General features: G+C 48.5%; 1 protein-coding gene across 1 annotated transcript in view; it reads left to right on the top strand.

Annotated features, from left to right (window-relative positions):
* Nucleotides 1–15,528, top strand: part of STK10 (serine/threonine kinase 10) — a 120,104-nt gene that overhangs the window by 12,706 nt on the left and 91,870 nt on the right. Inside the window, exon 2 of the mRNA XM_036847984.1 lies at nucleotides 11,363–11,527. Coding sequence (XP_036703879.1) covers nucleotides 11,363–11,527 — 165 coding nt within the window. The remainder of the gene's footprint in view (nucleotides 1–11,362; nucleotides 11,528–15,528) is intronic.

Genomic DNA, 15,528 nt, shown 5'->3' with positions numbered 1-15,528 from the left:
TAAACATGGTTTTAGGCTTTTGAAAACCAAAAATACACAGTCCCACTGAAGGCAGTAACAACCAATAGTCAACTGACTAACCCACGGTGGCTTATAAACTTTTTCATGTCACTGGTATTATCTCCATCTCCATCAGGAAACTAAAGTCTAGTTTCCTGTCTTCACCAAGGGCACGTAGCTGGTAAGTAGTAGAGTTGGAATTTGAACGTAGGTCCTGTGCTGTTTCCATTCCAGAAATCACTTGCTAGAAATTAGCCCATTTCTGGGACTTCCCTGGCGGTCCAGTGGTTAAGACTTGCGCTTCCAGTACAGGGGGTGCGGGTTCGATCCCTGGTCGGGGAACTAGGATCCTGTGTGCTGTGTGTTGAAGCCAAAAAAAAAAAGAAAGAAATTTGTCCATTTTTCAGTTTACTAAGTTGGGGATATTGGATGGAGTAGCATTGGTACTTGTAAAAAGAACTTTGTTGGCTGTGGTATAGAGGGAAGAAGAGAGGCTGGTTGTTCACAGAAGCCAGCAACAAGGTAGGCTCTGGTGCCTTTTGGGAAGAAAGGAAGACTTGATGATTGTCTGCTCCCTAGACATACCTTTCATTCCTTTATCCCTCTCTCACATTCATCTGTTCTCCCATCGAGCTATGCATCCTCCTGGTCACTCACTCTCCTATCCATCTGTCAATCCATCCATCCATCCATCAGCCCATTTACTCATCTTCCCATCCGTCCATCAGCCCATTTACTCATCTTCCCATCCATCCATCAGCCCACTTACCCATCTTCCCATCCACCCACCCATCTATCCATTCATCCTCCCACACACCCATCCTTCCATATGCCTTCCCTCCCACCCATCCTCCCATTCATCTAGCCACTTACCCATCTGCCTATCTGGCTAGCCATCCTCCCATCTTCCCACATACCCACCCTCCCGTGCTCCCATCCATCCACTGGCTGTTCTGTTCCAGGCTCTCTGGGGCAGAACAAGATGAATCAGACACGGGCTTAGCCTTTCAGAACTCATAGCCAGGTCAGAGAGAATTTGTGAACACAGATGACTATGGCACCAGGTGGTCTGGTGATGAAAGCCCTAATAAGGTGTGAAGAAGTTCTAGCAGGGGAGGGGGGCTGGGGTGCTGGGAACATTTCACGGAGCAGGCTGTGGTTGAGTTAGACTTTGTGGGATGGTTAAACACAGGTGTGGCAAAGGCACTCCAGGTGGAGGAAAGAGCATAAAGAAAAGCATGGACGTAGGAAGCAGTCAGGCACTGGCTGTAGCAGGAGGTGAACGCAGGGGAGCGGTGGGATCCTGGAAAAGTGAAAGGGGCAGGTCACCAAGGCTTTGGGCCAGGGAACTTGGGCTTGATCGTGTCAGCAGCAGGGAGCCATTGAGGGTTTGCCCTAAGAGGGTCTCTGGTTAAAGGCAATGGAGGGAGACGTGGGAAAGGGGGATTGGCACACACAGCGGTTGGGTGAGAGCCCCTGGAGATTTCCCTCTGGAGGGCTTCTGAGGGGAAAGAGCACTGGGCAGAGAGCTGGACCTGAGTCGAACCCTGGCAGCCACTTCCTAGCTGTGTGACCTGGGACAAGTCACCTTCTCTACCTGGGCCTTCGTTTTCTATAGGAGGAGGTGGCAGTACTTTGCATCCCTTGTGGACCCGTGCTGGCTAAGGTGGGGCGCTCCTTATCCTGCCTCAAGAGATCATAGGAAGCCTCAGCAGGCCTTTTTCATCTTGGCCCGTGGTGCCTATGGCTCCACTCTGCCCACCCACTCATGCCCACCAGCCCGGGGGCGGTGGCAGCATCTGAGCCCAAGGCCATATCTGCCACCCATCCTGTCCGCAGCCCTCAGACCACCCTGTTTGAGTTGATGTTGGGCCCTTCTCCTGCACGTAGCCGGTTCTGCTGTGACCCTGGTTTCCTCCGGGCCCCGATTTCCTCCTTCCTTAATAGAGTTGAAGCCTTTCCCGCGACTGGTAACCGTCATCACCATGCAAAGATTAAGTGTGTTCAGGCAGGGATACCACAGCTGTATACTGTGGGGCACAAACCAAGCCTCTTCTTGGTTCCAGTGGCCTGAACCTCATTTGACACATGCCTGGCCCAGCGTCCAGAGTCAATCAAGGGGATGGGGAAAACAGAAACCTTTCGCCTTGACTGCTCCATTCTTCAGCTCTGACCCACCCGCCTGGGCTGCTCCTCTGACAGGTCAGCTGGGAGCCTTTCCTCACGCCTGCTGCCCAGCCAGGTTGCTAGGCGACCTCACGAGCATAGGATCACCACCCAATGTTCTTCTACCCACTTTCTGCGCTCAAGCCCTTTGCTTCTTCCTAGAGAAAGAAATGCATGTTTCTGAGGCTGGATCTGGGAGTGTTTTAGATGCTCCCTCACCTCTGTGAGAATGCCTTTTCTGCCAGGTGCAGCCTTGAGTGCAGAGCTGCCCACTTACCAGAACTTCCTGCAGTGATAAGACTGTTCTGTATCTGCTCTATTCAGCATGGTAGCCACTAACCACATGTGGTTATTAAGCACTTGAAGTGTGGTTAATGTAACCGGGGAACTACATTTTAAATTTCATTTAATTTCAGGTAATTGAAATAGCCACATGGGGCTAGTAGCTACCATATTGGACAGCACAGCTCAAGTGGGTTCCCGAGAGGAGAGAGTGCCCATCTCTGGAAACATTTAAGGCAAGATCTGGATGAACTGGTCAATTTCTGTGCCCCAACCCCAGTCTGTCCTCACCGGGCCCCCTGTGGGTAATTGCCAGATGTCATTGGGTGAAAATAACCTTTAGAAACCACTTGCATTCCTCATGCTGTGTCTCAGCACCTCCCTGTCCGGAGGCACACACACTTTTCCCAGAGTTATAGCTTAGCTACAATTTTATCATCCAGCTTTGTTTACTTATTATGGCTTAATTATTTTTTCTCTTTATCATATTATTTTCCTAGTTATCATTTTAAAGGGTTGCTTAATATCCCACTAAGTTAACCATCATCCTATAGTTGAACATTTAGGTTACTTCCACTTTTTTGCCATAATTATGGGCTAATGTGAATGTGATCCTAGTACATGTCTTCTGTTGTCTTTTTTGGAATTATTTCCTGACCTTACATTCTCAGGAATGAGGGCTAATAGGCTTAAAAGTTATTTTCAAGGCTCTGGAAACCTATTGCCAGTTTTCATCTTTACAAGATTGAATCTGTTTATATTCTTGTCAGTAATCAGTTTATGCATTTTACCACTGGTTTGGTTACCAGCAGTAGAGGTGGTCATTTTTCCTTGCTTTTTTTTTTTTTTTTTTTGGCCACACCTTGTGGCATGTGGGATCTTAGTTCCCCGACCAGGGATCAAACCCGTGCCCCCTGCGTTGGAAGCGCAGAGTCTTAACCACTGGACTGCCAGGGAAGTCCCTTGCTTTGTTAATTTAAGAAGTGTAAAGTGATCTTCTCCGCTTTTTGGGAGGAGAGTCTTGGCAGAAGAATCCCATGGTTTCTGTCTGCCTGTGGCCCGTTAGTAACCACGTTTCCCATCTGGGTCCCTGATCCTAGATTATCAGTCAGGTCCTCCGAGAGGCCTCAGTGAAGGTCACTTTGTAGGTCATGGTGCTCTTGGGAGTGAAGAGCGCCTCGTTACACAGATGTTGGATGGTGAAGTATTTCCATAGGTGTCTGCTCTCTGCTGTAATAACCTCAGCGTTGGGGAGCTCATTTCCTTTTTGGTGCAAATGACAGTCATCCAAAGGAGAGTTTGTTGGCTCCCTGAGGAAAGTCTAAGGGCAGATCCTACCTTCAGGATCAGCTGGCTCCAGGTGTTCGCAGACCCTCAGCATCTGCCCTCCTCCATTTGTGGCTGGTCTCGTCTTCCCTGGTCTTGGCCTCACTCTCAAGCAGGCTCTTCAAAGGGGTGGCAAGGTGGGCTACGAGACCCTCCAGCCTTCTGTTCTGCCAGTTTAGCAACCCCAGAGAAAGAAAAAACTTATTTGCTGATAATTTTACAGAAAAAAAAAAACCCCAAAAGCAAACCAAAAGACCACTCAGGTACGACCCTGTTGGCCTGCCACTGGCTGTGACTGAGAGGGTCAGGACTGAGTGGCTGGGCTGGGCTGGGCTGTGTGCCAGGACCAGGTGGGCTCAGCAGCGCCTCATGAATCCCTGGCACTGAGACTGAAAGAGAGACGGCTCCCAAAGGGAACTGGAGTTGTGAATCCGCAAGGGCAAATGGATGCTGGCCAGTTCCCCTGCCGCCCCGCTTTAGGATTCATTTCCAGGCAGCTCCACCAGCTCCCAGGCCTGAAGTGAGCTGTGCCACAGCAACGCGCCCTCCCAGGCCCTTCTGCTTTTGTGCTCTCATTTACTCTGTTTTGGTTCTACAGATAAGGCAGCTGTCACAGATCAGACTCTGGGCACTGCATGACCTTCACAGACTCAGTTTCCCCATCTGCAGACTGGGAATTGGGAGTTGGGGCTTGGGAGGGGCGGCTAACGTTCCTTCTGGTCCCTGAGTTCTGTGATATCAGCCCTTTCCCTGGAGGAGGAGGGAGGGACACAGTGGTCAGCCTGCAGCCAGGAGGGAAGAGGAGGGCCTGGGGGCTGTGCCCAGTTGGCCGTCTCTGTGTGGTTGACTTTCAGGAAGCTCCCAGTCCCTGACTGGGCTGGCTGGGCCCTTTGGGTGGGGCAGGGCTTCTTCTGGGAGGGTTGTTCCCACCTCCTTCGGGCTGGGCCCCGCGCCGCACAAGGGGGAGGATTGTTCCCACAGAGGTGCCTGGGCAGGAAGCACAAGTGGCCACTGTGTGTGTGCTCTCAAGGGTGTGGGCTGAGGCGTTAGTCACTGCCGGCCAGCAGTGGAGGGCTGGGTGGGCGCTCCCCCCGTCTTTTGCTGGACCCCAGTCTTGCCTCAGCCGGTGGGAGAGACGGACGTCAGAGGCCACAGACGGCCACTTGTTCTTCATATGACTTCTTGCCTATCAGCTCCTGTGGGTGCCCCATCCACGTGGACCACCCTTAGGTTTCCAGTACCCACCCACTCCCCAAGATGCCCTCACATCAGACCCTGGAGAGAGCTTGGTTATCATTTCCCCTCTCTCCTACTGCACAGAGGGGGACACAGAGGCCCAGAAAGGACCTTGGCTGAATTTACAGGCACCTCTGGCAAAGCGGTCATGGACTTTGAAGTCACACAGGCCCCAATTCAACTCCCAGCCCTGCTACTTTACCTGCTGTGTGACCTTGAGCAAGTGACTTCACCTCTCTGAGCATCAGTTCTCTTGTATATATATAAAACGAGGCCCTTAATAATAACACCACCCTATTGTAAAAATTAATTGAGGGGATCTAGCAGCGTCCTCTCGGGCCCTGTCTAGGCTCTGCTACTTTGGAGCTAGTTTCATTTTCAGGCTCCCCTTGGGAGCACGATGACCTAGAAGCTCCAGGACTGTGGTAGGCAGTGCTGGAGGCTAGCAGTAAAGGAGGGCTTGGGGCAGCAACTGTTCTGAGGTTGCATTTCATTAGCTGACTTGATTACGTGTCTATCCCTGAACCAATCACTGTGGTTAGAGGGAATGCAGTGTTCTGATTGGCCGGCATAAGTCACCCGCCTGCTTCCAGATATGGTGGTGGAATCAGCCCCGTTACAGCTTAGGGACTGGGAATGAGAGTGGGTTGGCTCCTCTGAAGAAAAATCAGGGAAGAGTGAATTATGCTATGGGAGGACAATGATTCCAACCTGCTGATTCTCCCTCTAGGCAGAAACTCTTCACTGGAAAAGTGCCTCACACATAATATGGACTCAGTAAATAATGGCTGAATGAATGAATGAATAGAATAAAGCTGATTCCTGCCAGCCTAGTGTAGTAAAGAGAACACTGGACTGGGAGTCAGGAGACCACCACAGCTCACAATTCTGGGTGGGTCCTGATAGCTCTCTGAGCCTCAGTCTCCTCATCTGGGAAATGGACATGATGGCTGGCACCTGCCTTAATGACTCTTGGGCAGATTCAATCCTGGCAGTTTCAGTCCTCCGCAGCTGCCAAGCGCTCTGACGCTGAGAGGTTGCTATTGGCTTTAGCAAAGGGAGATGGAGCAGGGAACACTGGGCACTCGCCAGGAAGTGCGTGCTGGGAAGTGATTTGGAGCTCGGGCTCTTTGAGCCAGGCAGGCTTGAGTTTGTATTCAACCTTCACCTTCCCACTTGCTGTGTGACCTGAGACACTCACCGTGCCTCTCTGAATCTCAGTTTCCTCATCTGTAAATTGGGAATGCTGATATTTGTCTCTAAGGGCTGCCTTGAGGATGAAATGAGAAATTCCACTCAGGGCCTGTCGCAGCACACAGTGAGTGCTTAGACAGTGTTAGCTGTTTTTATCTTCAGCCATCATTACGTTCTCTGTGGCCTCAAGGTGATAGATTGCTGCTGTCACCTACAAATTGGCACTTGCCATCTACCTCTACAAGGATTAAATCATGAGCTGCTGCAGCTGCTGTCTTTCAACAGCCCCTGAAAGGAGTTCAGGGTGGAGAGCAGAGATGAGGCGCTCTGTGCACTGGAAAAAACTGGCAGAACAGGTCTTCAGATAGTTAGATATTTTCAGAAGACAATTTTATGAGCCCAATTCTTGTATCTCCTCATATCTAGAAAAGCACTAAAATCCTTCATGGTGACGTCTGCTCCTCGTGACTAGCAGTAGCTTTCATGAGACTAGCAGAAACCTGCAAAAAATATGTGTTTGATTGCATGTACTCCCCCTTCACCCAAATCACATGTATACTGACCTTCCCCCCTACCTCTTTAGGGCAGTTTCTCAGAGCTATCTGAAATGCTGTCTCCTGGGCTGTAGTCCTCGTTTTGCCCCAAATAAAACTTAGCCCACAACTCTCATGTTGTGCTTTTTTTTTTTTTTTTCAGTTGACACTGCCTTAACCAGGCTTTTAGAGAATTTAATTTGGCCAAGTCGCTTTATGTACCACGATTGCTACCAACCCCTTTCTGGCAGGCCCTGGGTCTCTGTGAAATCTGAGTGAGGTGCTGGGCAGTGGGTGATTCTCAATGTTGATGTTGGCACCCCGCCAGAGGCTGGGCCCCATGGTCAGTGCTGCCTTTCAGGATGGAGGGCAAAACAGGTTTTGTGCGCTCCTGGAAAACGGTCCCCGCCTGGGCCTCACCTACCTTCAGGAGAAAACAGTCCTTTTGAGGAAACCCAGGAAAAGGTGGCTGCAGCCTCCTTCACCAGCTCTCAGGAGTGAAAGGTGAACTCAGCTCTCCCTGTGCCGCTGTGGCTGGGGGCTGGGAGGGCATCTTCAGGGTGGTTGCCTTGGTCACCTGGCCCTAGCTCTGGCCACCCACTAAGCCCGCTCCTGTCTTCTCTGTAAAGGAGCAGAGTGGGCCTTAACTTCTCTCTGGATTTGGAGAGGAGGAGGAGAATGAGTACTGTACAATGTGAAAGGATACTTTGATGGTCCTCTAGTGGGACAGAAGAAAATCAGCTTTACAAGAAATGAAAAGGCAGGCACATCATCAGTTGTGTGTGTGTGTGTGTGTGTGTGTGTGTGTGTGTGTGTGTGTGTGAGTGTGAGAGAGAGAGAGACAAGCCCAAATGCTAAATCAATGAGTTTCTAAGGCATTCTGAACAAGCTTTCTAAACTGAGTTCAGGGGGGAGGACCCCACCCAGCTAGGGCCGAGTGAGCAGCGTGAATTCTAGGACAGGGACTGACCTCGGGGGAATGGCCCCGCATGAAATTCCCTTCCCCGAACGGAGCTCCTGGGCCAGATATGGAAGGTTCCATACACTGTGGCCGCCAAGAGTGCAGACCCGGGAGCAGGGCTGCCAGCGTTCCAGATCAGCTCTGTCACCCAAGTCGCTGGGACCCTGCCTCAGTCTCCTCATCTGTACGTGAGATAATAATTGCACCTACATGGTAGGGTGGTTGAGGAGATAAATGAGTTAGCACAGGTTGAAGTGTGGACCAGGGTCCCTTGCAGAGTGGGTCCTTGACAAATGTGAAACCATGATTGTCACTGCTTGGGACTTGGGGACTTTGCAGCTCAATTAGCAGAAACATTTACCTAAACTGGGAGTAAATTTACAAATGAGCGTATAAATTGCCTATTGGCATCACTCCCTTTGAGAAGGTTCCCTAGCGGGGCTTGGTGCCCCCTCTCAGTTTCCACCCCCCACCCCCCATAAGCTCACCGTCTCGCCACAGGCAGTAGAGGGGTGGGTCTCTCCAGCTGGCCCTTGAGCTCCTTGAGGCCAGGAGGAGGGTCACTGTGTCTCTGCATTGCGAGTGCCCCGTGCAGGGCTGGCCTGGGGGTGCTCTTGCCTGTTGGCATCTGGTCTCAGAGGCTTCTGAATTCTGGAGATGACAGGGGGACCTTGTGTGATAGTGGAAAGCGCTCGGAATCCGGGAAGTTAGAGGACCCAGATTCACATTTTGGTGCTGCCTCCCTAGTTCCAGTCCCGTCCCCTCTCTAAGTCTGTGGAATGGGGTGTCACATGAGCTGATGTGAATGCCGGTTGTCATCCACAGGGGTACTTGGGCATGCGGGAGCGACTCAGCCATTGGCGTTTCCAGCGGATCAGGTGGCAGAGTTGTCCTGTTAGGCGAGTGGCGTGCGGTGCCGTCCACAGGAAGGCACCACGGTGGAGTCCAGGGTGGCTCACTGTTTCCGTGCTTTCCACACCAGACTGCTGTTCAAAGGCTGCAGACGAGCAGCTGGCTTTTAGGCCCGTGTTGTAGGAAAGCATGCTCTCTTTTTAACACCAGGACACCTCTCATCACCAACAGCAGCATGGTGGGTGGGTGCTCCCAGCAGCAGCCCCCAGGGTTCACGGGACCACCTGGGAAACAGTGGGCCCTGCACCCTTTTCCTGGGCACCAGCTCATCGTGGGTGAAATTGCTTGCACTATTACACGGTTACTTCTTGCTCGCTCTCAGTTTTTAAAATCGTGGTGAAATACGCATAACATAAAATTGACTGTTTTAGCGAATTCTAACTGTACAATTCAGTGGCATTATGTATGTTCACAGTGTTTGTGCAGCCTTCCCCACTATCCATTTCCAGAACTTTCTCATCATCCCAAACAGAAACTCTGTACCCATTAAACACTAACTCCCCATTCCTGCTGGTAACCAGCCCCTGGTAGCCTCTATTCTACTTTCTGTCTCTATGAATTTGACTACTTTAGGGACTTCATTTAAGTGGAATAATGCAATATTTGTCCTTTTGTGACTGGCTTATTTCACTTAGCATAATGTCCTCCAGATTCATCCATGTTGTAGCTTGTGTCAGAATTTCCTTCCTTTTTTTTTTTTTTTTTTTAAATTTAGTTTCACAATTCTTATCTTTTTTTTTATTAATTAATTAATTAATTTATTTATTCATTTATTTATGGCTGTGTTGGATCTTCATTTCTGTGCGAGGGCTTCCTCTAGCTGCGGCAAGTGGGGGCCACTCTTCATTGTGGTGTGCGGGCCTCTCATTATCGCGGCCTCTCTCGTTGCTGAACACAGGCTCCAGACGCGCAGGCTCAGTAATTGTGGCTCACGGGCCTAGTTGCTCCGCGGCATGTGGGATCTTCCCAGACCAGGGCTCGAACCCGTGTCCCCTGCATTGGCAGGCAGATTCTCACCCACTGTGCCACCAGGGAAGCCCTCCTTCCTTTTTAAGACTGAATAATATTCCATTGGATGTATATATAGTCCTCCCTCGGTATCCCACGGGGATTGATTCTGGGACCCCCCGCAGATACCAAAATTCATGGATACACAAGTCCCTTATATAAAATGGCATAGTATTTGCATATAAGCTATGCACATCCTCCTGTATACTTTAAGTCATCTGTAGATTACTTATGATACCTAAGTCTATGTCAGTGCTATATAAATAGTTGCCAGGTACGTGGCAAATTCAAGCTTTGCTTTTTGGAACTTTCTGATTTTTTTTTTTCTGAATATTTTTGATCTGCAGTTGGTTGAATCTGAGGATGTGGAACCCAAGGATGCGGGAGGGCTGACTGTACCTCATTTTGTTTATTCATTCATCTGCTGATGGACACTTGGGTTGTTTCCACCTTTTGGCTCTTGTGAATAGTGCTGCTATGAACATTAGTGTACAGATACTGCTCAAATCCCTGCTTTCAGTTCTTTTGCAAACATACCTGAGTGGAACTGCTGGGCCATAGGGTAGTTCTATGTTTAACTTTTTGTGAAACTGCCAAATTCTTTTCCACAGTGGCTGCACCATTTTACATGTCCACTAGCAATGCACAAAGGTACCAATTTTTCCACATCCTCACCAACACTTATTTTCCGTTTTTAAAAAATTATAGCTATCCTCATACGTGTGAAATTCTCTTTTTCATCAAATAAGAAACTGTTGTTACGACCAGGTGAAATGCATCTAGGAACTACTTCCACTGTAACTGGTGGGCACTAAAAACCCTTTTCATTTTACTTTATTTATTTATTTTTGGCTGCCTTGGGTCTTTGTTGCTGCACGCAGGCTTTCTCTAGTTGCGGCGAGCGGGGCTACTCTTCGTTGTGGAGCATGGGCTCTAGGTGCGCGGGCTTCAGTAGTTGTGGTGCTTGGACTTAGTTGCTCTGTGGCATGTGGGATCTTCCCGGGCCGGGGCTCAAACCCAACCCCCTACATTGGCAGGCAGATTCTTAACCACTGTGTCACCAGGGAAGTCCCTCATTTTACTTTTAATGTATGTGAAATGATGCAAATAAATGCACGAAACATTCTATTAAAGTTTTAAAACAGTACAGAGAGAGTGAAAGTGTCCTTTGAATCTGTCCCCATTTCAGGCTCCTCCCCAGCCTGCTGTCAGGCAGTATCTCTCCAGAGTTTTCCATGCAATTATGTTCATGTGTGAGCATTTATAAAAGTAGTTTTCCATTTTTTTATATAAAAAGCATCATACCACTTTTTTTTTTTAAACATCTTTATTGGAGTATAATTGCTTTACAATGGTGTGTTAGTTTCTGCTTTATAACAAAGCACACCACTTTTATTGTTCAGTGACTTGGATCTTTTACTGAACAATAAACAATCTTTCCATGTTGTTGTTTCTAGATCTATGCTGCTCTTGTATTTTTATTTATCCTATAGTTGGGTGTATTGTACTTAAAATAATTTATTATTAACCACAGAACATTGTTCCTCATGCATGCCCTCCTGAGCTGACATAATGAGCGAGCACTGGCCATTGTTGAGAACAGCGTACCTCCTACTTCAGCCTCTCATCCGCATCTGGACATCTGGCCTCTGTTTCCCACTCACGTGGGCCTCTCTGAGCTGGCCTCCAGGGGTCAGCTTCCTGCCGACCATGGCTGCTGACCTTCCGTGTCTTCACTTTGCAGGCCAAGAACAAGGAGACAGGTGCCTTGGCTGCCGCCAAAGTAATTGAGACCAAGAATGAGGAGGAGCTGGAGGACTACATCGTGGAGATTGAGATCCTTGCCACCTGTGACCACCCCTACATCGTGAAGCTCCTGGGGGCCTACTACTATGACTGGAAGCTGTGGGTAAGCTACCACCGCCTGTCCCCTTTGGCTCCCATGGCCTGGCGCCACCGGACCCGGCCTGGTTCTAAGGGCCTCAACACTTTCTCAGCTTCTGCTTTGAGGGCAAGGGCTGGGGCGAGGACAAGGTGAAGCTGGGGGGCTCTGGTTCCCCTGCCCCCTCTTTCTGCAGAGCCTCCCCACTTTGGGGGCCAGGGGTAGTGATTTGGAGCGGGAAGGAACTCTGAGACTCTGCTGCCTGGCCTCGAATCCCAGCTCTGCTTGGATAACCCTAGGCAAGTTCTTAACGTCTCCTTGCCTCAGTTTCCCCATCTGTAAAATGGGGATGATAACAGTACCTAGCTCCCTGAGTTGTTCCTGGGATTAAATGAGCTAATTTATGATGGGTGCTTGGAAGAGTAGCTGGCACATGTCAAGAGTTCGCTGAGCGTGAGCTGTTTTATTATTTGTTGTGGTGGCATCGTTATTACTACTGCTGTGGCTGCTCCAAGGGGATGCCTTTCAATGGCAGCACTAAAGGGAACCCTTTAATAGCCCCCACTCTCCATCAGCAACCTCATATTTTGAGGTGCACAGTGCAGATACAGCTTCAATCCCCACCTTCCCAACTCAGCATCACCCTTGGAGGAATTCCAGGGTGCCCTGGTTTTCATAGAGCGTGCCCTGCAGAATGGCTCCCGCATTGATGTTCTCCTAGTATTAATGCCTCTCAGTTTATAAAACCCAAACTTCCTAGACGGTGCATGTTTCCAAACTCCATTTTCAGCCAATGTTGAGCCCGTAAAACATCATATTTACGTTCCTAAAACTCAGCATAACATTTGTAGCGAAATGATGTACAGGAAGTCTCGTGAATTCTAGATGTAACTGGAAGACTGTCAGAATCACATGTAGACGGTTTGCAAAGGGAGCGAGGGTCAGTGGGGCCTGGGCATCTCGGAATGTGCCGGATCTGAGAGAGAGGCCCAGGCTCGTGCTACTGCAGTTACCGGTTGTTAATAATGATTTGGTGGTCAGGAGGGGATTTTTTTTTTTTTTTTTTTTTTTTTTGGCGTGGCATGCAGGATCTTACTTCCCCGACCAGGGGTCAAACCTGGGCCCATGGCAGTGAAAGTGCCCAGTCTTAACCGCTGGACTACCAGGGGATTCCCAAGAGGGTATGTTTTAAGCATTGGACCTCCTATCACGATAGTTTATCATGTACAGGGAGAGTGTTACTATGTGTTAGTTACATTTTAGGAAATTAATGGGGAGTCTTGAGTTGACACGTCATGCTTTATAATTTTTCCCATTTGAAATAATGCGAAATAGGCTCCAAGTTGATTCTTTTTGCACAGAATGCCTGATTTTGAGGAACAGAGCTACTGATGCTTAATGGGGAAATCTGTGTTTCATTTGAGAAAAGGATCCTGTTATTTAAGAAAACCAAAGGAGTGGTTTAGAAACCACTGTCAAAGTTCATCCCTCTCATTTCACAGAAATGAAGGAAGCCAGTGTCCGAGGAGGGTGAGAACTTGGCGCCCCAGCTCCGCCCAGAGCTCTGTCCACTAAAACTGGGTGCCCCGCAGTGGAGGCCAGCTTTCTTTTGCTTCTCTGAGCATCTCCTTGGGGAGTCTTCTAGATGTCACTGGGGGGAATAAAACCACCATCACCTGACTGTCAGCTGTGGATTTCAAAGCCTTTCCTCATCCACTGTTTCTGGGCACCTTGGAAGGTGAGCCGGGCAGGGGACTGGTCACCCTTTTCCGAAGGGGAGGGGACAGACGCACAGAGAGGGCAGGCTCTTTGCTCATGGTCACATAGCTGAGGCCCAGGAAGCTGAGCCTATGCATTTCTTCTGTCTTGATTCATGGAGCTGCCTTTTAAAAAATTTTTCTTCTTTTAAGAAATTAAACAAATTTAAAAATATATGGCTATCAGAGGAAAATGAGAGTATACAGAAAAGCAAATACAAAAACAAAAAAGATTAATACTATCCAAATCTTTACACCAAAGATAACCACTGATAACATTTGGAATATATTTTTCTAGACTTTTTCTATATATACACACACTCATAATTATTAAAAAAAGATGAACTTACATCAGACTAGTTACTTCACTTTTTACCCTTTGTATTTAAGATATATTAAGAACAACTTTTCACGTCTTAGGGAAACAGCTGCATCTTCATTTTTTTCTTTTTCTGTAGAATTCCATCTTCTGACTATTGAGCATTTAGGCCATTGCTTTTTTGAAAAATTTTAATTGCTGTTATAAGCAACTCTGTGATGGACATCTTTGAATTTTTGTGTTCTTGCCTGAGAACCTCTTTAGGAGAATTTTTAAGATTTTTAAGTGTCTATTGCCAAGCCGGTCTCACAGAGCCACTTTTTTTTTTTTTTTTTTAATTAATTTATTTATTTTTGGCCGCATTGGGTCTTCGTTGCTGCGTGCGGGCTTTCTCTAGTTACGGTGAGGGTGGCTACTACTCTTCATGGTGTGCGGGCTTCTCATTGCAGTGGCTTCTCTTGTTGTGGAGCACGGGCTTCAGTAGTTGTGGCATGTGGGCTCAGTAGTTGTGGCTCGTGGGCTCTAGAGTGCACATTGAGTTGTTGTGTCACAGGGGCTTAGTTGCTCCATGGCATGTGGGATCTTCCCGGACCAGGGCTCGAACCCGTGTCCTTTGCATTGACAGGTGGATTCTTTTTTTTTTTTTTAATAAATTTATTTATTTGTTTATTTATTTATTTTTGGCTGCATTGAGTCTTCATTGTTTGGTCTTAGTTGCTGCACACGGGCATTCTCTAGTTGCAGCGAGCGGGGGCTACTCTTTGTTGAGGTGCACAGGCTTCTCATTGCAGTGGCTTCTCTTGTTGTGGAGCACGGGCTTCAGTAGTTGTGGCACGCGGGCTCCGTAGTTGTGGCTCATGGGCTCTAGAGCGCAGGCTCCAGTAGTTGTGGTGCATGGGCTTAGTTGCTCCGCGGCATGTGGGATACTCCAGGACCAGGGATCGAAGCTGTGTCCTCTGCATTGGCAGGCGGATTCTCAACCACTGCGCCACCAGGGAAGTCCTGGCAGGCGGATTCTTAACCACTACGCCACCAGGGAAGTCCCCAGGGCCACTTTTGATATTATACAAAATGAGTTTTTCCATCAAACCACCTACCTACAACACATACGCACACCCACCCACCCATCCATCCATCCATCTATCCTGCTATCCATCAACACAATCTTCATTGAATTGCTGATTAGGTACCCATTAAGAAAAACATGTTTTATGTGTCTGTTCCCATTATTGTTTGTGACTGGATACCAAGTTCATAACGTTCCCAAGTCCAAAGATAATACCAACAACAGCTAACATTTATTGAAGGCTTACTGTGTGCTGGGCCTTTTGCTGTGCATTTTACTTGCATTATGTCATTGAATCTTCATTCTTTGAGGTTGTTGCTTTATCCTCATCTTATAGATGAAAGTGAGAAACAAAGATACTAAGGAAGTTCCCCCCTGCCAGGCCACACAGCTAGAAAGTGGCAGAGCTGGAAAACCCGATGGAGAAAAAGGACAATTTATAACTGGCCAGTGGCTGTGATGAGGTTGTTTAAATAGATACACCAGAATTTTCTGTCCCAAAGTTGTCACTTTAGGCTGGTACTTTCTTATCCAGGGCTGCTGCTTTGGCTAAAATCATTTCTCACCCTCCTCTTTTGTACTTGCCCCTATAGCCTATATTTGTTACTTTGTAGACCCTTAAAGGTGCCATCTCCTCATTTTTGAAGATTTGGGTTTTAGACATTGTGAAATCAAGGACAGTGGCCCTGGAACTGGGTGGATCAAGACGGACAGAGGGTTTCAGGCAGGAGGATCAGCGTGGGCAGTGGTGTGCAGGCGGGAAAGGTGTGGCATGTTGGGATCACGGGTGGACTAGGTTTGGGGCAGCACGTGGTGAAAGATGAGGGCAGTCATAGGAGGCGATGTTGTGGAGAGCCTTGAATGCCCAGGTGAGGAGTTTGTACTT

The sequence above is a fragment of the Balaenoptera musculus genome, chromosome 3 (genome assembly GCF_009873245.2).
Source record: "Balaenoptera musculus isolate JJ_BM4_2016_0621 chromosome 3, mBalMus1.pri.v3, whole genome shotgun sequence".
NCBI classification, from domain to species: domain Eukaryota; kingdom Metazoa; phylum Chordata; class Mammalia; order Artiodactyla; family Balaenopteridae; genus Balaenoptera; species Balaenoptera musculus.
Note: the sequence above shows the minus strand (reverse complement) of the source record. Positions and strands in the feature narration are given on the sequence as shown.